At 42.3% G+C, this 27,014-nt stretch overlaps 3 protein-coding genes across 8 annotated transcripts in view; 2 read left to right on the top strand and 1 right to left on the bottom strand.

Annotated features, from left to right (window-relative positions):
* dip2ba (DIP2 acetate--CoA ligase B (putative)a) overlaps positions 1 to 7,832 on the top strand; it is a 48,743-nt gene extending 40,911 nt beyond the window's left edge. For both annotated transcript variants that reach the window (XM_086276419.1, XM_086276420.1), the window contains exons 30-38: positions 1,156 to 1,286; positions 1,375 to 1,543; positions 1,994 to 2,164; positions 2,373 to 2,434; positions 2,548 to 2,605; positions 2,734 to 2,808; positions 2,979 to 3,153; positions 3,387 to 3,510; positions 3,606 to 7,832. In XM_086276419.1, the coding sequence (XP_086132545.1) occupies positions 1,156 to 1,286; positions 1,375 to 1,543; positions 1,994 to 2,164; positions 2,373 to 2,434; positions 2,548 to 2,605; positions 2,734 to 2,808; positions 2,979 to 3,153; positions 3,387 to 3,510; positions 3,606 to 3,858 (1,218 nt within the window). In that variant the 3' untranslated portion in view covers positions 3,859 to 7,832. The remainder of the gene's footprint in view (positions 1 to 1,155; positions 1,287 to 1,374; positions 1,544 to 1,993; positions 2,165 to 2,372; positions 2,435 to 2,547; positions 2,606 to 2,733; positions 2,809 to 2,978; positions 3,154 to 3,386; positions 3,511 to 3,605) is intronic.
* A 745-nt stretch (positions 7,833 to 8,577) lies between these two features.
* Positions 8,578 to 14,078, bottom strand: LOC147304860 (transmembrane protease serine 12). Its single transcript, XM_086278620.1, has 5 exons — positions 13,884 to 14,078; positions 12,654 to 12,837; positions 12,236 to 12,513; positions 9,740 to 9,882; positions 8,578 to 9,650 (listed from the first exon to the last, which is right to left on the bottom strand). The coding sequence occupies exons 1-5, from the start codon at positions 13,954 to 13,956 to the stop codon at positions 9,414 to 9,416; spliced, it is 915 nt and encodes a 304-aa protein (XP_086134746.1). The 5' UTR covers positions 13,957 to 14,078; the 3' UTR covers positions 8,578 to 9,413.
* A 585-nt stretch (positions 14,079 to 14,663) lies between these two features.
* scn8aa (sodium channel, voltage gated, type VIII, alpha subunit a) overlaps positions 14,664 to 27,014 on the top strand; it is a 48,723-nt gene continuing 36,372 nt past the window's right edge. For 2 of the 5 annotated variants that reach the window (XM_086276695.1, XM_086276692.1), the window contains exons 1-6: positions 14,664 to 14,929; positions 17,705 to 18,038; positions 22,402 to 22,520; positions 23,741 to 23,830; positions 24,318 to 24,446; positions 25,292 to 25,383. In XM_086276695.1, the coding sequence (XP_086132821.1) occupies positions 17,760 to 18,038; positions 22,402 to 22,520; positions 23,741 to 23,830; positions 24,318 to 24,446; positions 25,292 to 25,383 (709 nt within the window). In that variant the 5' untranslated portion in view covers positions 14,664 to 14,929; positions 17,705 to 17,759. Of the gene's footprint in view, positions 14,930 to 15,036; positions 15,408 to 17,704; positions 18,039 to 22,401; positions 22,521 to 23,740; positions 23,831 to 24,317; positions 24,447 to 24,990; positions 25,083 to 25,291; positions 25,384 to 27,014 lie in introns of those variants that run through there. The other 3 variants (XM_086276697.1, XM_086276694.1, XM_086276693.1) reach the window with 2 other exon arrangements.

Below are 27,014 nucleotides of genomic sequence, written 5' to 3'. Positions count from 1 at the left end.
TCCTGCCTCATTGGTATTGAGGTTGTTTGTGGGCTTCTGCTTATTCACGCACTTTTTTAGGGCTGACCATAGATTCTTGATCGCATGAACATCTGGGGAATTTCCTGGCTGTGGCTCTGAAATGTTAATTTGATGATCTCAGAGCCACTAAGTTATCACTTTTGCCTTGAGACGTGGTGCTGGAGACATCCATCATGCTGGAAAATGCACAAAGCATTAAAGTGCTCCTTTGGTGGAGGAAGAAGTTATTCTTTGAGGAAGCTTTTAGTGTGGTCAGGCAGAAGCCCACAAAACTGCAGTCAGCTTTGAGCATTGCTAAAGCGGGAATTGGCCCAGAAGCTGATGTCCAACTTGCCACAGAGAACAGCAGAACTTATTAGAAGAAGGACCTCTAAACACTGTTTGCATAAATCTGATTTATTTGCCAATAAAAGTTGTTGAAATTTCTTATGATTGTTTTTCACTGTATCGTAGAAATGAAAAGAAAAACTTGTGCGATTTGCCAAATCTTTAGTACGAGCCTGTTGATTTTATGAGGTTAAAAGACATGTAAGAAATGGTTAATTTAGATCAGATTTTATATACAACAGAGGAGTGGAGATATTGAAGGTATATGAGTTTAAATACCTGAGGGTAAACCATGCAAAGCAAGAAAGAGCGGTGAAGATGAGAGTGCAGGCAGGGTAGAGTGGGTGGAGATGACACTGAATAATTACGCACACCCCACTTTGCAGCTATTTATTTGTAAAAACTGTTTGGAATCATTTATGATTTTCGTTCCACTTCTCAGGTGTGCACCACTTTGTGTTGGTCTTTCACCTGGAATTCCAATAAAATTGATTCATGTTTGTGGCTGTAATGTGACAAAATGTGGAAAAGTTCAAGGGGGACGAATACTTTTGCAAGCCCCTGCATATGAGAGGGGAGGATGCTAGAGAATAGGGTGAGATGGAGAAAGATGTTCTGCTGTGGTGACCCCTAGAACGAGCAGCTGAAAGAAGAATACACATTTTTAACTCTAACATGCTACCTGTTCTAATGGTCATCAAACTACGTCTTTATTGATACATATTGAGGTATTAAAATCATACTAATGAGGTGAAGTTTAATGGAGTGAGTCTGGTGGATTTCTTAAAAGTTTCTCTGCTTCTTCAGATGTCTCACGCTGCGGTCAGCACTCTGTGCCGCTCCATTAAACTGCAGTGTGAGCTCTACTCCTCACGCCAAGTAGCCATCTGCCTGGACCCATACTGTGGCCTGGGCTTCGTCCTGTGGTGCCTCTCCAGGTAATTCCAACACAAACATAAAGACAGAATGCCATTATTCTTGTAACACACAGCTTTGCTGTTGCTGACAGTTTTCTCTCGTTTCCAGTGTTTACTCAGGTCACCAGTCCATCCTTATCCCTCCCCTGGAGCTGGAGAGCTCGCTGCCTGTGTGGCTGAGCACGCTCAGTCAGTACAAGATCAGAGACACCTTTTGCTCGTATTCTGTCATGGAGCTCTGCACCAAAGGCCTGGGCACCCAGACGGAGATGCTGAAGGTCACAAACACACTCACATAATCTCCCAGATGTGGTTCCTCCTCTCAGATTACCGTGCTGTCATTTCTGTTGTTACTCTGACAAACAACACAGTGATAAATTACTTTATGACAGAAAATATTACTGCTGTGAAGCAGAGTAATAAACACCTGTCTCAGGCTTAAAAAATGATTCACCTATTCATTCAGACAGATCACCTGCCAGCGAGCTAGCATGCTAATTAAGTAGATTGTATGTTTACAGCGTTATGGGCCTTACATGTATCATATCTGTTTTAAAATCACTATCTGTCTCTGTCTGTGCTCATCTTCATTTTATCCTTTATCTGTCCTCATTCGGTTTTCCTTCTGCTTTGGATGAAAATGTTCAGTAATGCAGAGTCCATGTTTGCGTCAAGCTACCGTCTACACCTGTTAAAAGTGAGTGACCTTTAGCCGCTCGTGTCTGCAGGCGCGCGGTCTGAACCTGTCGTGCGTGCGGAGCTGTGTGGTGATAGCAGAGGAGCGTCCTCGCCTCGCTCTCACGCAGTCCTTCTCCAAGCTCTTCAAAGACCTCGGCCTTTCACCTCGCGCCGTCAGCACCGCCTTTGGCTCGAGGGTCAACCTAGCCATCTGCCTTCAGGTTGGTTTCGCAAATATGCAGTCTTATGAGGACATTTTGACCCAAATCAGGCTTTTTTTTTTGGTTCTGCTCAACAAAAATAAAAAACCATGTCATCTGAGCTGCACAAGGAGATGTACTGAATGTTAATAACTTATGATAATAACTTATTCATGTTCTGTAAGCTAAAAAACTTTATTTTTAATGTATTACCCCCCCGTGTCACTAGGGCACTGCTGGACCAGACCCCTCCACTGTCTATGTTGACATGAAGTCCCTGCGTCACGACAGGTAAGGCTGAAGACTCTCATAAAGCAGCACAAAGGCAACCACATTAGTCACGTGGTGCAGCTGGTGGACAACAACAGAAAGACTGACAGGCTTGTCTTTTCTGTGTCCCTCAGGGTGAGGCTAGTGGAAAGAGGAGCGCCACAGAGTCTTCCACTCATGGAGTCGGGCACTGTAAGTATTGATCACTGACTGGTAAAACTCACTTATGTGATGCTCACTGTGGCCACAGAACCAGAGCACTAAAAGAGTTGGTTAAAGGAGTCTTAAAGTGAAATTCTCCTCTCATTTCCTTCTCGAAGATCCTACCAGGAGTGAGAGTCATCATAGTCAACCCAGAGACCAGAGGCCCACTGGGGGACTCGCATCTTGGTGAGGTGAGTGCGCAAACATGTGCCACAAACCGTCCGATTTCACTGGCACGGAGTAAAAGAGGGCGACAGTGAAAAGATTTCTTTTATGTTGATTTTTAGTCAAATTTCTCTCTTCTTGTCAAAATTTAGCAGCCAAAGTAATTCAGAAAGTCTTTTTTTTTTTTTTTGTGCAGATTTGGGTGAACAGCCCACACAATGCCAGTGGCTACTACACCATTTATGGGGAGGAGAGCCTGCAGGCAGACCACTTCAACACCAGGCTCAGCTTTGGGGAGCCCCAAACTCTGTGGGCCAGGACCAGTTACTTGGGTTTCATCAAGAGAACAGAGCTGCTGGATGCAAGTGGAGGTGAGAGGACATTTGATATTTGGTGACATTGTAATAATGTAATAATGACTTGGAGAAGCAATTGGTGTTGAACCCTTTAAAATGTAAATGCTTGGTTGTACTGAAAGTTCTCATCACAAATGCATCACAACATTGGACCCTAATCTACAGGTTGCACAGTTGTAGCCAGATCTTTAAAACAAGACACTTTATATTGTTGGAACTGTAAATAATCAGTTTTGTCCCCGCCACAGATCGCCATGATGCCTTGTTTGTGGTGGGATCCCTGGATGAAACGCTGGAGTTGAGGGGGCTGCGTTATCACCCCATCGACATCGAGACGTCCGTGTCCCGCGCCCACCGCAGCATCGCAGAGAGGTAAGGAGCAGCAGATGTGCACTTAACGTGGCGTCGTTGATCCTCGTAGCGAACAGTAGCAGAAACCTGAACTTTTCCCACTTCTCGCTTCGCAGTGCCGTGTTTACATGGACCAACCTGCTGGTGGTGGTGGCGGAGCTTAGCGGCTCGGAGCAGGAGGCCTTGGACCTGGTGCCACTCGTCACCAACGTGGTCCTGGAGGAGCACCACCTCATCGTCGGAGTGGTGGTCATCGTGGACCCGGGGGTGATCCCCATCAACTCCCGGGGAGAGAAGCAGAGGATGCATCTACGAGACTCCTTCCTGGCTGACCAACTGGACCCCATCTACGTGGCCTACAACATGTGAACACCCTTCACCAACTGATGCAGAAACCTGAGCCAGGCTCCGAGAACAGACAACGAGGGAGAAGGACTTTGGGGACGTGTACAGTAGCAGCCCCGAAGTTAAAACCTCAGACACACTCATTGGAAATGCCAAACGGCGTGGGAACGCGAGAAACGACTCAAGTACTGTAACGACAACATGCTTCCCTCTCAGAAACTGTTCTGTCTTTACTTCCACCTGCTCGATTGCTGCAGTCCAGGTTCACTGAGATTTCTACTGTGGGGCCTGACACTTTCTCTGCTCCTGAAAGGTAGATGCACGTGTCGACTGGGAGAAATCCCATCATCCTTTTTTTTTCTGCACCCACCTCTCCCTCGTCAATCAAACTCATGTTTTTAGGATATTTTAATTACTCCCAGAAAGAGAAGAATGGAATTCTCCCCTCATTTTTCTATCCTTTTGCTTTCCTCCTGAACCATGCATGCTCATGTGTCAGATTTTTCAGTTTTTTTTTAAACCCGTCTAATCTTGAAGGTGCACTGGAACTTCTCCCCTTGCACTTTACGTCCTCGCACCTCGATTTCCTGTCTCCTGCCTCCCCCACCCCTCATGCCTGCTGCTGTCAAAAAGAGCAAATCCACATCAGTATTAAAAGCGCCACAAGCAAGCACAGCCCACAGCGGGCAGTCCTGACACAATTGCCCACCAGGTGCACAGTGGCGTCCACTTTCCATCACACGCGATGTTTGCTGGCAGACTTAGTGTCGACAATGACGAAACAAAAAAATATCTTAAAAAAATGCTTGAATTACTTGTTGGTGTGGGAAAAGAAAGACTTCATGAACCCGAGTAGTAAAGATGAAACAGATTCTTCATCTTCGGTGTGAGTAGGAGTCGGTGGGGTAGATAGCTCGTATGATTGTGATAGTACTAATCTATTTTTAAAAAGCGCCAATTTCCAGAACAACTTTCGAAACTATAGTCTGTGTTTAGGTGTGCATGCCAGCTGGGAGTGCAGGTGACGTCTACATGCGGGCTCGAAACAAAACGAAAACAAGCTTCGCGAGCCAAGGATTCTCACAGCAGTTATTTCGCTGCCTATGCTGAATGTTCAGGCTTTGTCACAGTTTTTGTGCCTCTCATGTAAAAGCATTCACAGCCTCCCGGCGCTCAACAAGAGCTGCTCTTAAAGAGGAAATAAGTACCCGGTGTTAATGAGGGAGACCAAGAATGTTCTGAAGTTATTCCCAGACAACCTTCTGTTTCTCTTCTCCTTTTAACCCATGTTTGCAGTTAACTCTCTTTACTCTTTATCTGTCAGCTAAAATGTTGTAAAGAAATAAATACGTGTGACTATAAATGACAGCACTGTTTGTGTTGTACAAATGTAGCTATAGCCAGTATAGATGAGCGTTTGGTTCATCTAAAGGTTTTGTTTTTTAAGGAAATATCTTGAGAACGTTGGTGTCTCTGTGTGAATGTGTAGTTTTTCTCACCGGGTATTTATTTTCTTTACAAAAATCTCACAAAGTAACATCAACAAACTTTTGTGACTTCACCCATGAGAAGAACTAACCGGAAGTGATTTGAAATTTGTCCGATCACACCTTCAATGTGGTCTCCTTGTGCACCCCAGAACAGCTAATGCACCTCTCACTGGTGCGTTAGACTGAACACATTTCAGACTGAAGAGGAAAACACCTCAGGGATACAAATCTGGCACAGCAAGTGCAACAGGGAGGCTTTACAGTAGAATTTGGCCTGGATCCTGTGGACTCATGAGCTGAAAACTATTGTTTGTTCTTTGGGTTGTACATGACAACCAGCTTGCTCAGTCTGACAGTTTTGCAGGGACATTTTTGTAACCTTAGGAAAGTAGGAGAGATAGCAAAGGCCAATTTAATCCAGGCTCTTGCAGCTGAGCTCCAGCATCACCCGACATGCATGGGGAACTTCCAGGGAGAGATTCAAATTAGAAAGTTGAGGGAAGTTTTTAAGGTTTTCTTTTCGTGGGTGAAGTCGCCAAATTTCTTTATAAAGTCAAATGTTTAGCTCTAATGTGGCTTTAATGTGATGTTAATACATCGGAGGCTTAATCTGGAGTTTGGCACTCTAGGCTCTGAAAACCATAGCAGACCAAAAAACCGCTAAACAAAATTTAAGGTCCAACTTCTCTGTGTTCAAGGGCCGTTTTGTTCAGCTTCGCCTGGCTTGGTCTGAGGTTCTGAAGTGAGCTGCTAGCTTTCAGTCTGTGTGTAGTTTTCCACCTTATATCAAAGAACGTGTTTCATTTAGTGTCACAGCTAATTAGATAAATGTAGAAAATCTGAAGGCAAGTCGGTGCCTTTTACCATGGTGACATTTACGATAATGGACCATTGAATTTAAAAAAAAAAAAAAAAAAAAAGCAAAACAAAGAAATCAAGAATGAGGAGCTTTGCCTTATTAAACCTGTGGAACTTCTGTACTTTTATTGCTTATTTAAAGAACTGTTTCACCGAATCTAAGCGAGAAATCGGAAACCAGTTTGTAGCTCAAAACTCACACATACATTTTAAAAAAAAGAAGGTTTTTTTAAGAGGAAGGCTGGTGTTTTATGTTCGTGCTCATACCTTTCTGATTTTAACATAACCGTCATCACTCAGACCCATTAATTCTGAATGTGGGCAACACTTAAAAAAAAAAAAAGAAAATGAACTGGGAACAATCCGCAACAAACCTGTGATTCAAAAGATTTTTTAAAAATTGCAGAACCCTCCTTTAAAAAGTGAAGTAATAAAGATGTCTGTATACTGTATTTTAGAGGTCAAATACTGTATTACTGGTGTTAATGTGTACATGAAAATGAATCTGTAGATAAAAAAAACCAAAACAAAAAAACTTGACTTGATCTTTCATACTTGACAGCATTTTCTGCATTGTTATTATTTTAAGGTTACCACATCGCAAGCAACAAAAAAGGTTTCAGTGGGCAGGAACAAACGTGCACTTTCCCAATATCATTTTATGTGTGTGTGTGAGTGTGTGTGCGCGCGTGTGTGTTCAGCAGTGATATTTGGCTTCTATGGTGCAACAAGTTTTGTCTTTTGTAAGAATTTTCCCAAAATGGTAAACCTGTTACTTTGTTTTTTTTATTTCTTCTGGTTTTTTTTAATGTCGCCTCCACTGTATTTTTACTCTTTCCATCCAAAATTGGAATTTTAATATATTTTCTAGGGATTTCATCAATATTTTCCTGATGCAATCTTTATCTGCAAGCAGCTGGTTTGATGTAGGAGCGGCTTTGTCGCGCGTCGATTAAACCACTTTTCAATCGGTGACCGACACCGACGGCGTGTGTGCGTGCCAGTGAAATTGGAGTCACGCGTCTTCTGAGGTTTCTGAGGCTGCTGTGTGATTATTGCTTTGTCGCTACTGTTTCACTCTGACAAGTTTTAATAAAGTTTTATAATTTCATGTTGGCCTTCAAGCCTTTTCAATAGACATTGGTGCTATTCAATAAGGGAAAGTTGACAGTTTTGTTCTCCAGTGTCATTACAAGAAGATGCCCTTTTGTGTGAAACCAAGTCATTCTTTTTCCATGCCAACATGTCTTCAGTCACTCCATACTTGCATCATCATCGGTTCGGGATCTGATGGACAATGCGCTCTGAATATATAGAGTTTTCATATTGTGTTGTGACGAATGGCGAACATTTCAAACCTCCAAAGTTATCCTAAGCACAAAATGTAAATGTACCTGCGAGGTAATGAAATTAGGATCTTTTACTCGTACACGCAAACGCAAAACCCCACAAACTCAAGGGCCCACAATGTATACCTCAGCAACTGTCTGTTCACTATGCATCGTCGAGCTGCAGCAAAGACATTCTCAACTGGTTAATGGTGCGATAACTTCTAACAACAACAACAACAACATGTCTTACTTGACAAAAACACTGTCACTCTGTCATTGGATGTGTTTCATGTCAAATAATAAAAAAATTGCTTTGTCAGACTTGTCTTGTACTTCTTCTTTTCTCATCTATCTGCAACCAGCTGCTGTTACAAGAAAGAAAATGGCATCTTCCCTCCAGCAGGTGTCAGTGTTTCTGCTCTGTGTGTTTGTGTTGGGGGTGTTAAGATGCCACACTTCAGTTTTGCTTAGCGTTTCTTACAAATATTCACATCTAATAAAATAAGATATTTCTTTACTTGAACCAACAGATAGTTAATAGTTGATTGATGATCAACTAATTGCAACAAAGGTCCCGTCAAACCACTTTATATTCTACGGTAAAGTCCCGACAATATATAAGGGAAATTCCAATAATCGCACGACTTCCTACTGGCAAACATTTGGCGACAGTGGGAAGGAAAAACTCCCTTTTAACAGGAAGAAACCTCTGGTTGGCTCAGGGAAGGGCAGATTTCTGCTACGCCCGTTTGGGAGTGAGGGGCAGGGGGAGCGATAAAACCACACTGTGGAAGAGAGCCAGAGATTGATAATAAGTCATGATTAAATGCACAGTGGAGAACACAAAGAAAGCGAAAAAGAAACAATGCATCATGGGAAGACCCCAGCAGTCTAGGCCTGTTGCAGTGTAACAAAGTAGTATCAGAAAGGAAGAAGCTGTGTATTTAGTTACTTTTTTTTTATTCATTTATTTTTTTAATATATATTAATGCAAGAATAATTCGATTTCTGAAACAGACTAATTTAGTTTTATTTGACACTGGAAATGTGTTTCTTAAAAGAAAAGCTTTCTTAAAAACACCATCTAGAAACTCTAGATCAGGCTAATCAGTTAAAATCAGGCTGTTAATACATTTATATAATCACCTACAGACATGCCATTAATCCAGGAATTAAACTTAAGCCTTTTAACATCTTAATACAATCTGTTGCTCTTAATAAAGTTTTTTTCTGGATGTTTTAAAGCTTTTATTAGGAAAAAAAGGGAAACTTCTGGTCTTCCTAATAAATAAAAGCTCTGACATCTTTTTTGTACCCACTCAGGAGTTTAAAAGCTCTTCTCTCTTCTGCTGAGTGCCTTAAAAACTCTATGAGATAATCTAAGCAAGCTAAGTTGTTGTGGAAATGTCGCCAATAAAGTGAATTCCAAGGAAGCAGCTGCCTTTCAGTCATATTACAGCTTTCGTATTTCTAATGGACTCGTCTCTCCAAAGGAAACAACTCCTTGCAGCAGAGAAATAAAAACCATCCATTATTAGCACGTCTTAACCCTCCTTCTATTACTGATAACAAAAGCAACGTGTTAGAAAATGTGAGCTCATTTTAAGACGAAGCATATGTCATCACATACATGTGTCTCTGTATTTACATGCTGTACAAAGAAAATTAATAAACACAGATATCATGTGAAACAATCAGAGCGTTTCTGGCTTGACAACAAGTTACACCATCACTCCAAAGTAAGCTGCTGAATAAGAAATGTGGCTCTCCTGTGCCTTTAAAAAAAGCTCTGACAGCTCTAACAGGGTTGTTGTTATGAACTGTATATGAAAAAATAAGCGTGTGGCGTTCAGAGCTGTTTGCTTTAGTTTGGATGTTTATTGCTGCCAGTCTGGATGTTTCAGAGCAGCGTCAAAGCAGCAGCGAGCAGAGCTGCGATGACTCCCGTGCTCGCTCTGTGGACAGATGCTGCTACCGCTGTCTGACTCGCAGTCAGCCACTTTGAAAAAATGCTGACTCGTGCGTACACCCCAGGCTTGAGAGGAAGTCCACACTCGTCTCCGAAGCTCGTCACGCCAACCTGATAAAACCTATCCTGATTCTCGCTGTAGCACTGCAGCGGGCCCCCGCTGTCACCCTGAAGCAGACACAAACAGCGTGAAGTTTTCTTTCAACCAGCCCGTAGTGACTTAATAAAAAACAAAAACAAAACCCAAGGATCAGCACCTGACAGGAATCGGCTGCTCCGCTCTCCAGTCCTGCGCAGATCATCTTCTCAGTGATGATGCCGTTATACCAGGTGACCCGGTTACATGTTTGTCTGTCGATGAGCTCCACCTCAGCTTCCTGCAGTTTGTTCGTCAGCGGGCCTGCAGTTCACACACCAAAGATGCTTTGAAAAAACTTTATTAATATATGTGACGTAATGTGAGAGTGACATTTAAAAACAGAGGAAAATAATCATGCTTTCAGTATCTACATGATATAATATATTCAAAAACAGGTCACTAGCAGCCCATTGTGACTCAGTTGTAGATTAGACTGTGATAGCCACACTTGTGCGACCTGCCCTAGAAATGACAGTTTTCCACATCTGTTGCGCTGAGTGACCGCCCAACTCGAAGCTGATGTGCCACCTTATTTGCGAGGCCCTGTAATCTGGTCAACAAATGCCTTGCGCAGCATGAACACCTGATTTGACAACTCTGCACTTCTCAGGTTTCAGAGTGCATCCCAGTGATCTCCATATGGCGTTTCACTGATTCTTTCTTTCTATTCAGTGTGATCTTTTCTGTTTCCAGGAGTTGTTGTAGAGATATAAGAGCCTGACCTGATACCCGACTTTTCCTAGTTTTCTTGAGTGCTTTCTATGGCTCATCCATTGAAATGGATATACACAGCCGAGCTCTAACTGGGACTTGAAGTTGTGTTAAAGAGGTTCTAAAACTGTTCCTTTCATCACTCAGTGGTGTCCTTCATATCTCCTGTCAGATGTCACATCATGTGGATACCACAGTTTGCCTTCAGTGCAGCAAACAAGCCTTGGGAGTCGTTCTTATCTGACAGAATCTGCAATTCTTCTCCTTCTTTTTGTAGCATCAGGAACTCCAAGTGTTTCTTTCTTCTTTCTTTCTGCGTTTTGGTCTTTACTGTGAGGAAGGCTGGTTCTGACTTTCTAGAAGTTTCTGGATTTCTACACAATCCTCTGAAAACCAGCCGGCTGTATTTTGAGTAGCAGCCTTCAAGATCTCAAGATGTTCTTGAGAATCTTCAAGAGCCAGTTCAACTGCCCTGGCAAATCTTTTTGGTAATCAGCACATGCCAGCTTCACAACATCAAGTTTTCTAGTTTTCATCTTATGAGGTAGGCTTCAAGGCTAAGACAAGCTCAGCAACGTGCATTATCTCTGTTGATAAGAACTTATGTAAGGCAGCATTGCAAGCCACATAATAGTCAAGTAGATGTTGAGTTCACTTGCCAGTGGAGTTCATTTCACCTTTACTAAAATTTCTCATCGTTCTCTTTGTAAACTTTTCCTGCTCTCACATTAAACTTCCAGAGGATGAGAAGTTTGTCTGATGCACTGATGACTTCTAAAACCGGACATACAGATAATACAGCTGCAGCTGCAGACAGGAAAGTACTGCAGAGGGTCATCAACACAGCCCAGAAGATCACTGGCTGCTCTCTGCCCAGCCTGGAGGTCACTGCAAACTCTCGGTACCTCAGCAGAGCTGGCAATATCATCAAGGACCACTCTCACCCCAGCAACCAACTGTTTGAACTATTACCGTCAGGCCGACGGTACAGGTCACATAAAACCAGGACAAACAGATTCAGGGATAGCTTCTTTCCCAGAGCTATCACCGTAGTAAATAAGCACAAAAACAATTGAACCTATTCCATACCGTCACTGTCATTATATTATGCTGCTATTCATACTGTCATCATATTAATGCTGCTATCCTGTATATATTGTACATACTATTGTTTGAGTACTTACGATTGTTTTTTTTTTGTACTTTTTATATTTTACATTTATATTTATTATTGAAACTTGCACCAAGGGAGTGGCACTCCAATTTCGTTGTACTCTGTACAATGACAATAAAGGCTATTCTATTCTACAGCTGCAAATACTTCAGAACCCCTTCACTTTTTGCATGCTTTGGTTGACATCAATAAACTCAGCTATTTCAATCATTTTCTTAACCTTTCATCTGACTTGTGTTGCCAGGAGCTGCCAGAGCCCACATTCAGATGTGTTAATAAAAGATAAAAAGATCAGTAGTAAATCTGTTTCTCTACCTGATAAATGTGTAAAATTGAAGAAAAAGTTCTGCTATCTCACTCTCCTATTTCCTATTTACAAAAACAACAAACAGGTTTTATTAATTTTCCAAAATGTTCTTTTGTTGAACTAAAATTTCTATGGTAGAAAATGGAAAACAAACTTTTTTGTCATTTACTTGTTTATCTATTACTTAGCTCCTTTGATATAGTATAAATGGGTGTGGCTGTTGGTCTTTGTCAGCATGTAAAGTTGTAAAACTTATAAAAATAAGTTTAAAAGTCCAAAATTTTTAAATTCACTTTTTCCAAAAATGTAAAATGGGCCATATTGGCTCCAATTTTGCCCCCCAGACCTTATGTTTGACATCCCTGCCCTAAACTAAATACTAATTTTTCTTATTTTAAAATAGTAACTCTGGCCTTTCCCACCTTTGTAATAGGTGCTTCCCCATCCACTGACGAAGCAGTGGCTGAGGTTGAGCATGGCCTCGTGGATCACATCACCAGGAAGGCAAATAGGCTGGATGTAGTTGGTGAACTTAAAGGGCGAGCTGAGCAGCAACAGCGTCACATCGTTATCGGATGTGAAAATGTTGTAACCATCGTGCATTTTCACTCCCCTGATGGAGCGGACCTGGGCGTAATTTCCTGGAGAAGATAGCGTATTTAGTCCTGCCACCACACGAAAATAGCTCAGGCCGATCCGTCTGGACACAAAAGAAAAGAGTGTAAAAAAACCCAAACATATACATATACGTCAGCGTTTACCTTCACGCCAATAACGTTGCGGTAAAGACCCCCCCCCCCCTGTGCAAAGTGCCCTAACTGTTACTTTTAAGGGACTCACAGGTGGTGGTAGAAGCAGTGTGTGGCAGTGAGCACCCAGACGCTGCTGAGGAGAGTGCCACCACAGTGGTGTCTGTATTGGATCTGGATGCTGACCTGCCATGGCCACGCCCCCTCGGGAGCCTCCCGGCCACCCACGATCCGAGAAGCACCTGGAGGACCAAAAAGAGGCCGTTCCCCACAACCTAATAAAGATAAAAAAAAAAGGTTTTAAGTTGACTTGTACGTAAACTTTAAATGTGTTTCTCATTTTAATGTGAAAAACACATTAAAGCTCCTTTCTAGTGTTACTCACCACTCAAACATACAGGTCATATTGGTCGTAGTCTCACAATAATATTGTAGTTTGTAGGTAGACGCTTTAACATATTAGGATACTATTACCATATAATGATAATAGCATTAACCTTAATTACTTGGACATTACTTGGATACTAGTAATATCGCCTTAACTGGATTATTGAGAGGGATCCAACATTAACTTTCTGGGGTAATAACCTGCTATTTTTATACTGTTACCTGCTTGTTTCTTCCTGTTCACCCCCCTATTACCACATTCTTGCCGAGCTGTACTAAAAAGTGCTACCGAATATTTTTCAAATCGCAACAGACATCCAAAATAGCCAATGATTATATAGGTTTTGGTGACAGCAGTGGTGATAGAAACCAAACGAATATATATAAAATATAAAAATTTGAATAAAGTAGTATTAGTTGTTTTTGTCTGCTTTTGTGATAACACATAATAGTGGGTGAATGGTTTAATTTTTCTTAAAGTGCAAAACTGCGGGTGATGTGCTAATTAATCTTTCTGTTAGTAAAGAAACAAAGAAAGTACATTTTCAGCGAGGAAGTGAACTGAGTGTATCACTGAGACTTCATCATATCATAACACAAATAAAATGTTTATCAGGTAAAGTGCTGAGTCACAGTCAGCACATGGACCCAGTAAAGTTAGCTGCTCAATATTAGCCAAAAAGCTGAACTGAGACACCTGTTTAAAACAAAACAAAACAAAACTTATATTAGTTCATTAGAAAATTAGAAAAATTCACCTAAATAACACTCGGGTCCAAGAAAGAGGGGCTTTGCTAAAAAACAACAACAAAAAAACGCCAAAACCCCCCGCAAAACAGGATCTGAAGTTACTGATAATCAAAAACTGGCTGAATACTTTACTAAAAAGTGGAGGAAAAGAAGAAATAACACTAAAACTTCTGCAGGTACTCACTCTTCTGTGGCGAAGTGGATAATGCGGTCAAATAGCAGACGTTCAGACACAGGAGAAAACCTTTTAACTCCATTTAGTTTCAACTCTTTTCCTTCATTAATGTAAATATAAATATATATGTGTGTATTTTTGATCGCAAACAGAAACTGTTCCGACCACCGATGACGTCAGGTGCACGTTCAGCTCTTTTGATCTGCGTAAAAAAGTTTTAACGGAAAAGCAGCTACTCTACAGAAACGTGAAAGCTCTTGATATATTTTGAGGCTCCGTTTGCATTGATTCACACGCGAGCTCGCGCATTACGTAACAGCAAAAAGACAGAGGGCAGGTTACCGGATTAAGAGCTGCCTATTTGCATTTAAATTTGTGCTATTAAAGGGCGAAGTGCTGGAGGAGGCCTGTAAGTGAAAACAGTCATTTGGAGATGAGGTGCTCGGCTTAAATAATATATTTGCAAGTATGTGACGATAAGTGAACAAATGTTTATAACACTGAACATGTGAGAAAGAGAAACAATTAAGGCGTTAGTTGTGTGTTCGCGCGCGCGTGTGCGTAACTGTCTTTTCATTCACTCATCAGCTTTAATGTCTTTCAAGAAACTATTATTTTCTTCCCATATCTCAGACATGTAGTGGCCTCCCCTATTTGAATGCCTACACATGATAAATTCCTGCATTACACACACATTACACACACACTGCACACACACAGTGCTCACACAGTGAGCCAATGCGTTTTGTCAGAAAAACCTTGAGCGTGTTTTCTGCGCACAGTCTCTCACCATGGATCATCCCTGATCCTGTGCTGTGAGGCGCTCACTGGGGGGGTTTGGAGTCTGCGGGCCTAAATGACCTTTACGATTTTACGAAACGCGCTCTCCGACACTCCCTCACATTCTGCTGAGAGTCATCAATTATGCAGGAAAACCGCTCGCGCTGAGGGGGAAGGTAGCAGCAACAATATGGCGACAACCGCAGTTTCTCCCCAAGCTTTTTCACATCTGCAGTCCTGCAACGGCTCTCTGGATTCATTGTAACGCTTACGAAGTGAGTATCCTTCGCTTGTAACCGTTGGGGAAAGCCTGGCGCGCGTCGGTAGGTGAGGGCAGATTTTCTCTCCGTCGGTAGGCTATCCCTGCGTAGCCTAAATGTCGCAGAGCTGCACACTGCCCCGCATCTTTTTTTGGGGGAGCGAGCGCGACGAAACAGGGTGTCTGCGCTCGATGGGCATCTACCGGCTGAACCAGTGCGAAGAGGGAGGGAAATATATTTAACAGCCAGTTGTTGTCGGAATTTATCAGATTAACCATTTCACCGAGGATCGGAGGTACTGATTAGAAAACAGGGGAGGGAGGAGAAAATGTCTCATAGGTTAGGCTTCAGGCAGGGCGCCGTCTGACTTCTTCGAAGCCCAGAAAACTTTGTAGGTTTTTATTTTTAATTTGGGCTTTTTTCTTTATATCCTCCGGACTAAAGGATGATGCACTTGAAACCCCACAAGGCTTCAAGAAGGGGCTGATGCTATGTAAGTAGCCCGATCTTCTTTCCATCACCAACAGACGGGAAATTTGCATTCCTCCAGGTGATTTTGGCGTGACATGAGCATTGCTGTTTTCTAATCGTCGTGTTTAACGCCGTGGTGCAGACTGTGTGTTACTTTTAGCTTCGCAGCCTGGGTTATTTGTGCACAGATAGAGCCTTATTGATTTGGCAGTCGACATGGCTTCACGGGTGTGGTGCAGATCCTTGAAGACAACGCGCAAAAGCGCACAGAACATCCCGGAGAGGACAAAAAACCCCAAGAAAAACAAAACCGTGTTTGCTGTTTCACAGGGAGGACAAAATGTACCTGATTGTTATTTTTACATCGACATCACACTCGTGACTTTGATCCACGGTTGTGCTTACCTCAGCGTGACAATTTTTAACATGTAAACCTCCCACTGCAGCAATACAGCTTTGGCCAATTTGGTTGTAGCGGGCCACTTCACTGCGCAGTATAACCCACAGCTTCTCTGTGAAGCTCAGCACAGGAATAGATTGGAAACGCAGTGGCTCTCTGATTCAAACCTTTAGGAAACAAGTTGATTTGACCGAGAAGATGCCAGAATGTTCTCCGTTTCTGTGTGACACTGATCGCACTGCTAGGCTTAGATGTAAGCAGCAGCCGATGGGACAGATAACGAGACGAGTGTTGCCACCACGACTTAATAATCGAGGAGATTTGAAGGATAAACTACAGGCCTGAAGGTGTCGGGGAAGAAAAAGAAAAAAGAAAAGAACGGAGGGTTGTGTGCACCCCCCCGCACCTTTTTTGTAGGCACTCACGTGCGCGCGCACGTGTATGAATATGAGCTCGTGCAGTGCTGAAGCGGACAGCGCCAGCCTCGCAGCAGAAGGCTCCGAGGTTCTGGTGTCCATTTTAAAACAGACCTCTCGCCTCACCTGCTTCACGTCTCCTGTGCTTTTTCCACCGAGTGTCGGGACACGCAGAGTGGAGTCTTTCCCGTGTGATGCCAGCTTTAACGCGTCGAACATTTCAATTAGACGCTGTTATGTAAGAGGGAGGCAGGGAAGTGACGGGGCCCGCTGACTCAAATATGGCCGCCTGTCCTGTTCAGGCTGCAGACACCTTGCTCCTGTTGAAATGAAAGGATTTTGCGCTGCAGCAGCAGGTGGAACACAGGGCGAAGAGAGGGGAGGGCGATGTTTTAGAAATCCTCCAAAAATTCTAATGATTTCGTTAATTTTTCAAGTCTGGCTTAACTGAACTCTAATTTCAGCTCCTTCCTCTTTGCTTCAGCACTGCCCGGTGTTCCTGCAGCTTGAACATATGTCATGTTACCCTCTTTGCGTTTTGGAGAAAGCCTTTACTGTAAGGCCTTTTATTCTCAGCCTTTTTGTTTAACAGAGTCATGAGGGGTGAGACTTTTAAACCTGTGGTTTGATTTTTTGTGCAGGTGGAACTTGGTCTTCATTCAATTAATTATAAAATACATCTTCTTTAATATTTACATATTTGTTTGTTAACCTGTGCAACATCTGATTTACCATGGCAACGCAAATATATGTAACCAATAAAACAACACAACGTGAGTTGAAATGGCAAAACCGACCATATTCATCAACTGAAGCATATACCACTGGTTTGGAGTTCTTTCTTGGTAAAACAGGTCCTCAAAGGTTGGAAATGACTGAATATGCATGTTTTTATATAAACCTACACATTTGCCTGTGTAGGTTCACAGTCATCCAGGTCATGGTTGACTAGAAAGCTTGAAATAAGAATGCAACTGGGCTTCTTTAGGCTTGTGAAAACCTCTCATCCAAAAGGCTTCCTCAGTATATTATCTGATATTTCCCCCATCTTATGAGAATAACTATTATGCGTTGCTCTTTAACACTCTTATCTAAAATATTCTCTTTATTTAAGTCAACCACACACTCTGCTGCTTCAGAGGATCATTTAACAAATGTCTGTTAATGGTTCTCTTCAGCTCACTTCCTTAATGGAGATAAACTAGATGGAGGAGATCTGTTAGCCTGCAAATGCTTATACACACACACACACACACACACACACACACACACACACACACACACACACACACACACACACACACACACACACATATATATATTTAACATTACAAGATCTCAACATTTTCTTGTTCTTTTGGTGCATAAAATAACATTTTGCAGCTGTATTGTCTCCTTTTTCTGTAATCTTTCTAAATGGGCACCCAGCTAACTGTTAATTTCAGGCCACCATTTTTGTAGTACGTCATTTCATGTTATATTCCCCCCTCCTGCTTCCCGCAGAGCTGCTACCGTGGATGGTACAAACCTAAAGACTAAGTAGCTGCAGGATGAAAACATGGCCGCACCCCTTCTTGCACCGCCAGGACCTGACAGCTTCAGGAAGTTTACTCCAGAATCTTTGGTGGTCCTTGAGCAGCGCATCCAAGAGGAGAAGAACAAAAAGCCACCCAAGCAGGACAGCAGCTACCGTGACGACGATGACGAGAACAAGCCCAAACCCAACAGTGACCTGGAGGCTGGGAAGAGCCTGCCCTACATCTATGGGGACATCCCTAAGGGAATGGCGGCGGTACCACTGGAGGATCTGGACCCATTCTACGTGAATTCTCAAAAAGTGAGTATTCACACACACACACACACACACACACACACACACACACACACACACACACACACACACACACACACACACAACAATGATTTTAGTCACATTGAGCTCTGGCTTTATTCTAAAACAAAGTATCTGACATTGCTGCAAATATTGGTGCAGTGCAATGTTTCTGATGTTTGTCCCTCGCTCTCAGGCTTCCAAAATGCTCAAAATATTCCTCCCAAAAACCTTTAATATTGCATTTGGCAAGTGAAAATGTGACCCTGTAACATCATTGTTACCTTTCCATCCTTGTGCTTGGCCTGATTTGTGTTTGCACTCTTTTTTTTTCATAAAACACTTTTCTTTTGATCTTTTTCAGTGTTGTTTTTCATATTGAGAGATTTGATTGTGATCAGTTGAGCTCAGTTTAAAACTAAAATCCAAGGCTTGCGTGGCATCTGGAAGAAATAGTTGTAGCATCTGACTGTAGTGGTTGTAGTAAATTTTAACCTGAGACATTGTGATTGTGTTGTTATCCTTCTGACGTTGTGTTACATCAGATAAACTCAGACATTCATAATTTTAGTACATAATTGGTTTGGACAGCATTCAGTAGATAAGAAACTTCATTATGTTGAAGTGAGTTACAAGTTATGACCGGAAATGACGCAGACAGCAGAGTCACTGTGGGGTTTTTTAGGGGGTTTTTTGACACTTGACTTTCAGGGGTGCTATGTTTACAGTTATTTTTAATTTTATAATTAGGCTGCGGGAGGTAATTACGTTTTCCTCCTCGAAGACCTTTGGGGAGTGTTGGAGCCGAGCTCTCGAGCTGTTGAGTGGGCCGTTGCTGTATCTCCAATGTGCTCACAGGGCTTTGGGGAAAAGGTCAGAAGCAGTTACTGTTGAAAGACCGTTGTTCCACATGACAGACTTTCCTAATTGTTGAAAAATTAATCTGTGGCAGGAGAGAGAAGCAGCAGCAGGCTGAGAGGACTCTGGTCGTCTTAAAGGAGACACGTGTCTCTCTGGGGTTTCTGTCATGTCTGACGTCTGGTCGTCCTCAGTGTGAGGACAAACAGGTGACCTTGACAGTCTTTTAATGTGCACCTGTTAGCCTAAACTGTTGGAGACTGCATTTGTTTCACTCAACTGTTTTTGTTGTGCAAAAGCCTCCGAACTTAAAGAACAGAAGACACGGCTTGCAGATATTGAAAAAGGGAGAATTAGAGGCTCAAAATTGAAAACTATAAAGAAACTGTATTGTGGAAAGCTGTAGAGCTAAAGATGCTTCTAAGAGTTCTACATTTTTACTCGTAGGAGTGCGAGAATAATTTATCATAAAATGGCTGTTCTCTCCTTTCCTTAAGCATCAGTGCAAATGCAAGGTGTACTGTGGTGAGTTCAATGCTCGTGTGTTCATAATAGGACCGAGCAGTGAAGGCTAAAACCTTCTACCATGGTAGCGTTGTTTGTTGTCTATTTATAGTCAAAAAAAAAGTTATATAACAAAATTTGCATTTTCGTTCAAGACAGTCTCCTTCGATCATATATTCATTTCAAAACTGCTGCACGTTTTGACAACAGCGTTGTGTAAACCTCGGTCCACACAGAGTATCTCAAAATATAGCAAACCCTCCCTGACAAAACAGGAGGGTAATGGCGTGTTTAGTCATCGTCATTACCTGAACAGATTTGTTTAGATATTGTGCGTGTGTGCGTTTGGCTGCACAGCATCAGCATCAGCGTTCCTCTCCGTCTGTCTCCGTGTTATACCTCTCTGTCTTTACACCGTGCACACTGACTGTTATGTAACGCACCAGTCCGGCGCACAAGGAGACACGATTCAGATGACACATGGCAAACATGTCCAGGGATCCACGGCACTGTTGATTGTTCACTTGCTTACATGCAGCTCACCTGTCTATTTCCCCCCACGTGTTCCATATTAATGACACACATGCGCGTGAGCCGTGCAGCCTCGCTTCTGCTCTTGCTTCTTGTCTTTGCTTCTTGGCTTCAGGCAAATCTAATTACGGCCCCTAATCTAGTGTCATTCTGATACCAAAGGGAGCCGATGCTGCAGTGACACCAGATCAGGTGGTGACCTTGATGGGAGAACGTTTGCCCTGTGTGTCTTTGTCATTTGAGAGGTGGCAGGTTGCATCTGGATAGCTCCCTTGCAGGAAGGAGGTGCAGAAAGATGAGGGGGAATATATGTAAAGGAAGGTTGCTCCTCATCTTTCAGATAAATCTAGATTCGTGGCTCTTTTAGGCCATCTTATAGCTGAGACAGAAGGCCGGGAGGCTAGCTAGGTGATGACGCAGCAACGGCCCTCCCCGCCTGGTTGGTGGCCCGAGCAGGGCTGTGCCATGCTGAGCTGAGCTAGGCCGGGTCGTGGTTGCCATCACTGTTCAAGGCCGGCGAAAGATTTCAAGGAGAGGACATAGAAGGAAGGGAGGGAGGGAGAGATGAAGAGAGGACAGAGATGAAACAGACAACATGTGCAAGGATGCATGAGCACATTTGCTGTCCTTCATGCTGCAGCCAAGATAACCAAAACATGTTTTGCTGAGGACAAAGATCTGCCACAGACACAGCAGAGCGTCTCAAAAATAAGATGACTGAAGTCACCCCGTCACAAGTTCTTTGCCCCATCATATCAGTGGATGTATATCGGAGAAAACGCAGCATTTTGTCTTGTGTGGACTGGTTAAAGATGTTTACAGTAATATTACCTTACAGTAATGGTTTAATTTTCATCTATTTTAATAACATTGTCAGGAATATTTCAGCATGCCTCTAGAGACAATGCAAAAATATATTTTTTTGCACACCAAATGGCATAAACAGGGCGAAAGCACGGCAAGGAATGCATGGGCATCTCATAGGAAGGCCTTATAGCATCATATATTAATGTCTCTGTGACTGTGGGGCTTTCGGGCTAAAGGCGCCATAAACGCAGCCCATTTATCGCTTGCCACAAGGGTCAAAAAAGGGGGTCGCCGAATGGCTGTTGAGGCCCTCACGGATGCAGATGCTGCAGCCCTGCCTGCTGGATCGAGCTTCTGTGTCGAAGCCGCTCTTGGTTTCTCTCTCCCACCCATCCCCCCCTCCCGTCCTCCTCTTCGTCTTCCGCCCAGCTTCCCCGTTCTGGCTCCTCGTGCCCTGCTTCTCCTCAGCCTGCTGTTGCCACAGTTGCTCCCTGCCTGCCTGCTTCATTCGCTCTCCACCCCCCGCCTTCTCTGCCTCTCCTCCTCGTTCAGCTCTAGATTATGAAATTTTCAGTAGCTTTGCAGCAGCACTTTTGTCATGTGTTACCCAAAAAAAAGCGCTTCATGGATAGCTGTGGAGGACATGTGTGTCAGGGTGACAGTGGTGGTTATTGATTGTGCTGTGGTGCTGCTGCTGCTGCTGCATGTGATGTGTGTAATTATGCATTTGTTTGTGAGTCATGGATGTGTACCCTGCATATGTGCACGATGGCTGTGTTTAAGAGAAATGTCATGATGGGACATTTCCAAGCGTGTGATTGTCTTGACTGGTAGATGACAGTGTTAATGATGAGGGAGATGCACTGACCTATAATTATAATAAGAGAGGAAGGTTGGAGGAAGGAAGTGGGTCCAGTCATTTGAAACTGTGCTGACGTCTCCCTTCATTTAGGTAATATTGACATCAGGGGTGATCCGTCTTATTTGTAAGTGGACGCATTCGTCATTTTGTTTTTTTCAGACGTTTATGTCATAGTAAGAACTCGGGCACACACCTTATTTCTGTCCAAAACGCACAAAATACACGCGGTCATGTGACGCCACCGCCGTGAGGCGCCTTGCTTCCCACCTCCCCACCCATCCGCCCCGCTTCTCCTCTTTCCTCCTCCTCTCCCTCCCTCCTGACTCCGCTGTCGGTGTCTCTTCAGAGGCTTAGCGTGGAGTGAGAGATGCCTTGTTAAAAGCACAAGGGCCCCGAATGTTTCATGCAAATTGCCATGTTTTATTTAAACAATTATGAGGTTATCCACAGAAAGTGGCTCGCATTCTCCTCTCGGTTTTGCCCGTTTCCTTCCCCTTAAAGACGCCACAGTGGGCGGTGCAGCACTGAGATTCTGGGACAACACACAGTCATCCTGCCAGCAGTTCTCACTTTATTTGCATTTGTTTAAAAGCAGCATTTTACTTAAATGACCAAATGCACGTTGTTTATTTATCGTCCGCATACTGGCCGTGTATGCCTTGCAGAAAATGTTTTCACAATGTTTCAAATAGGATGACATATACATTTTTAAATATTCCTTGCTATTGTTCTTTGTCTATTTATAATCTTTCTGATTGTTAACTGTCTCCCTCTCTCTCTCTCTCTCTCTGTTTCTTCTCTCCACAGACATTTATAGTGCTAAATAGAGGGAAGACAATCTTCCGTTTTAGTGCCACACCTGCCTTGTACTTAATAAGTCCTTTTAATCCGGTTAGGCGATTAGCTATTAAAATTTTGATACATTCATATCCTTTGAAATGGTTTCTAAACTGCTGGGACTGAAAAGGTTTCCTGTTTATGTGTATTATTCATGATGTGTTCTGTCTCTCTGCTCGCGCTGCTATCGACGTTTCCTGTGAGTGGAGGTACAGGAGAGAGTCGGTTTGTTACAGTCAAGAAAGAGCACAGAGGACGCCATGCAGTAGCCATTTTATCACTGAAGGGAAAGGCTAGCACAAATGATGAGTCATCCTTAACAGTCAGCCAAGCTAGACCTCTCGGTAAGAACATTATCGGTGCATTATCTACGAATCCAGAAGGAACAGTTGGAGGATGCACCCTCGATTTGAAGCACTGTTAAAGACATAAAAGGAAACTTGTTTTAGGACCTCAGCTGATCAGAGCTGCATGTTAATATTTTATGTGATTTTTGAAATATATTTTATTTGACTTGTTTTATCTTATCTAGTTGCACAAGTTAAGGGAAGTGAGCCAGCTGTGTGTCATGTGACACACGACTGTTTGGGCATCTGGTTTAAAAATGAAGCAGACTGTGCCCCACTGTGCCTCCTTCCTGCAGCAATGCAACCTGTGAGTTAGTGGTGCCCGCAGATACACGTGGTTTATTTAAAGATCTGTCCATAGATACTAAATGAGGCAAGGTGCATAATTAAAGGTTTTCCAGTTTAGGCACAAATTAATTATTTTTATAGATATATATAAAAAAGTAAGTAAAATAAAACAGAGAAGCAGTAATGTGAGTGGCATTTTATTTTGCCCACCTAAATCTACATTTGTGTAGAGTGCACTGTGTAGGTCTTTGCAACTGCTGGTTAATGCTGTACAGAAATATTGTTCAAATATTTCAAGGCACAACTAATACTGACCTCTGCAGGCATTTAAAGCCAAGTCTGAAGTTTCCCTGGTTTCCTTTGAGTGTCAGCCTCTCTGCACTGAAAGCTTTGCACCTTTAAAATGTACTGTAGTTTTGCATTTCCCCTAAATATATACTGTTTAAATATTTAATAGTAGTGGCTACGTTTAACCACCTTCAGTTAAGTGCTTTGAGTTCATGTCTTGACTTTAACTGTTTAAATATTGCTGGCTGTTTATGCGTACTCGACTGTAGGACATACGTTACCTACTGCAAGCTGTATTTTTTATTCTTATGTTTTACATGTCATGGAGGCTTGATGATGTATGTGATTACCACTACAGTCTGCGTTTTCCTTAACATGCTCCTCACTCTTTTCAGCATGATCATTATGTGTACTATTTTGACCAACTGTATATTCATGACCTTTAGTGATCCTCCTGAGTGGTCAAAACAAGTAGAGTAAGTACACTTTATCTGTTTTCATATATAAATGGGTGATAAATGTTTGTGTCCCTATGTTGGCACTACATCTGAGTCACAGATGGTCAAATTCTGTGAAATTTTAAATTTGAATTTTCTCTTTAAACCCTCTGCACAATAACCATACTATATATTTTTCACACAAGAATCAAGATTTTAGAAGAAAACACTGATGGGGCTATATGCTGCAGGACACTATTTGTAATTGTGCCTCTGGACACCATCGCAGTGTATTTGAAAACCTCTGTTTTCTGGAAATTTGTGTGGCTCAAATGTAACGAAGCAACATTCTAATAAAACATTAGACCGACAGAAAAGTGTTTTATCTGATTTTGCATGATTCTAATTTTATCTAACGTCGGCATTTCCTGGGTGTCTTAACAGTTAATGAAGGTGCAGGCACTTAGAAATGAGCGAGCTTTGATCTAGCGCGGTGAACTGATTCTGTCAACGCTTTGTCTTCCAGGTACACGTTCACGGGAATTTATACGTTCGAGTCTCTTGTAAAGATCACTGCGCGAGGCTTCTGTATAGATGGGTTTACATTCCTAAGAGATCCATGGAACTGGCTGGATTTCATGGTCATTTCGATGGCGTAAGTATTTTAATTTCGATCGAGCTCTGAGTAAATAGGATGTTAAATTGGACACAAATACGTTGCGTATTTGGGTTGGGTTAAAGTAAACTGATGTTTTAGTTATTATCTTTTGCCTGTTTCCTATCTGATAACCCGTCTTCTGTGTTTCCTCATTTGAGCCGAGACTTCTCTGGTTTTCTCTTTGGGAATCGAAGATCTCCATCTGACACTGCTCGGCCTCCTTGACAACACCCACACCTCACTGTCATTCAGTCTGATTCATCTCCCTCTCGCCATCCAACTCTTGTCATTCACATTTTCTCTCTCAGTCGTCAGGAGCCTGCAAAATCCAATTTAATGCTCAGTGTCTTCCCAGCGACTATAAGTCACCTAGTTTACTTATTTCCATATGAGCAAATACAGCCCCCACCCCTCCCCCCAAAAAGACCATCATACAAAATGTCATTGTTTCTCACAAAGCCCATCTTTGTCTGAATTGATCTTTTCACCGTTTATCTGCATGTAAATAATAAGCTGTTGTAACTGTGGTTTGATCCTGCAGGTATATAACAGAGTTTGTAAACCTAGGCAATGTCTCAGCTCTGCGCACGTTCAGGGTGTTGAGGGCATTGAAAACTATTTCTGTAATTCCAGGTAAGACAGGATGGTGCGGGGTGGGGGCAGTGGGGCGGGGTCGGTGTTAGGTGTGTGTGTCTTTCTTTCCTTTTACCTTCCACCCTTCTCCTCAGTGGACAGGCTCTGTGAGTGGCGTCGTTTCCTCCTGGTTCGGTGGTGTTGTGCTCTTGGCGTGTGTGGTTTTTGTCATCGTGTTTGTTCTGTGTGTGATCCTTCCCCTATTTCAGATATATAACAGAGTTTGTGGACCTGGGCAATGTATCTGCGCTGAGAACATTCAGAGTTCTCCGAGCATTGAAAACTATCTCTGTCATTCCAGGTGAGACTCAGTTTAAACACTAAGGCTGATCCTCTCACCCTTTCCTTTCTACTCACTATTATTATAATTACTATTATGATTTTAGCGATATTTAAAAAAAAAAATTGGAGAAAACCATTTTTTGATTTATTTTTCCTCCAAAATTATCAAAAATGGTACTAATACATTTTTGATAGGCTTTGCAGTCTCCTCTAGGGCCCTCCAAAGTGTCTGCACTCTCTTCTGCCCCGGTAGCGCTCTTGTTTCCAAGGCAGCTTTTGTCTTTAAGGAGAAATAGCTTCAACTCACTCAACTTCAAATAGCTTTTCAGAAGAAGCAAATGCCGTTACTTATGGCAAAGAAATGTGTTGTTAGAACACTGTAAACTTACAATATGCATGTTATGTTTTATGAGAAAAGAAAAATCAGACAGCTTTAATCCCTGTAGTTGTTCCTAATTGGAAATTTGAGAGGATTCCTAGTAATGGGGTCCAAAACAAACCTGTGAGCTGTATTTTATGAGAAAAGGTATAGCTCTTATACAGATCTTATAGAACATACCCATTACTTATGTATGAAGACTGCCAAGCCTAGTTTGTGAACATACCTCTTATGCTGCATGATGCTTTTCGGTCACTTGCTTTTATAATATTAGCCTACCAAGAGCTTGGCTGATTAATGGCATTGAAAGTTTGATTTGCCCTCTTTTTTGTTTTTTAGCTTGTTGATTGATTTTTTTTCTCTGTTTTTACGACCTCCTTGAATGATATATCACAAAAAAAAAAAAGATATTTGGGAATGCAGATGGAATGGTAACGCTGACCGGACATCTGACCGGAGAACATTAAACACATGTTGCAAAACAGCCACTAAAGATTGCTTTCTTTTTCAAATTACACATTCATGCTGAAATTTGAAAAAGTCTTCTTTGAGTGCAGACGATTTAGATATCAGTTTGGCATTTTGGGAAATATGCTTGTTTGTTTTTGGGCTCAAAGTTGGATGAGAAAATTGATACCATTCTCATGCCAGTACCTAAAGTTACTGCGAGCATCTGGTTAACTTAAAGACTGCAAACAGACTTCCTGGCTCTGTCCAAAGACAGCAGCCACCTAAAAGCAGCTCCAAACATCCTTATTTAACACATCGTATCTGCTTTTTTAAAATCTGACGAAACACTGGTTGGTAGGATGTATTGATCTTCTAATGTAGCGTTCAGCCACAAAATTAATAACATATTTCCCCCAAATTCTGGACTCTCTGTTAAAATGCTGGTACAGAAGTAATGAAATTGGAGCTTTTATTGATTTTTATAGATTTGTTTAATAAAGCAAACAGTAATCCATGTGAATGGGAGGGCTTTTTCCAGGGAAACATAGATCTGTTAGTTTGATTTGATAATTTTTTTCATGTGCTTGTAAATAAGATGTATGGTGATTTAAAGTGGACCTGCTATGCTTATTTCTAGCTCCACGCTTTAATTGTTGGACTCTGAGTTCTAGTTTAAGTCTTTACTGCTTTTTTAGATTATGCTGGGGCTTTGTGCGACCCCCGAATGCATCAAGCTGTTGCATTCCCCCCGTTATACAAGCTTTCTTTTGATTGGCTGTCCTTTGCAAACAAAAGGTGGGTGGAGCTTCTGTGCATTTAGA

This window comes from Aulonocara sp. 'chitande type north' Nkhata Bay, linkage group LG20, assembly GCF_057382095.1.
Source record: "Aulonocara sp. 'chitande type north' Nkhata Bay isolate Kocher_YH1m ecotype deep benthic linkage group LG20, A_spYH_male_GT1.1, whole genome shotgun sequence".
NCBI lineage: Eukaryota > Metazoa > Chordata > Actinopteri > Cichliformes > Cichlidae > Aulonocara > Aulonocara sp. 'chitande type north' Nkhata Bay.
This window is presented reverse-complemented; position numbering and strand designations above follow the sequence as displayed.

What these genes read in the sequence shown, in the direction of transcription:
- LOC147304860 (XM_086278620.1), bottom strand. Translation starts at nt 13,956, where the DNA reads ATGGAGTTAAAAGGTTTTCTCCTGTGTCTGAACGTCTGCTATTTGACC. An exon ending in CACTGCTTCTACCACCACCT is followed by an intron (nt 12,514 to 12,653) that starts GTGAGTCCCTTA and finishes TTTTGTGTCCAG; the next exon opens with ACGGATCGGCCTGAGCTATT. An exon ending in GAGCAGCCGATTCCTGTCAG is followed by an intron (nt 9,651 to 9,739) that starts GTGCTGATCCTT and finishes TGTCTGCTTCAG; the next exon opens with GGTGACAGCGGGGGCCCGCT.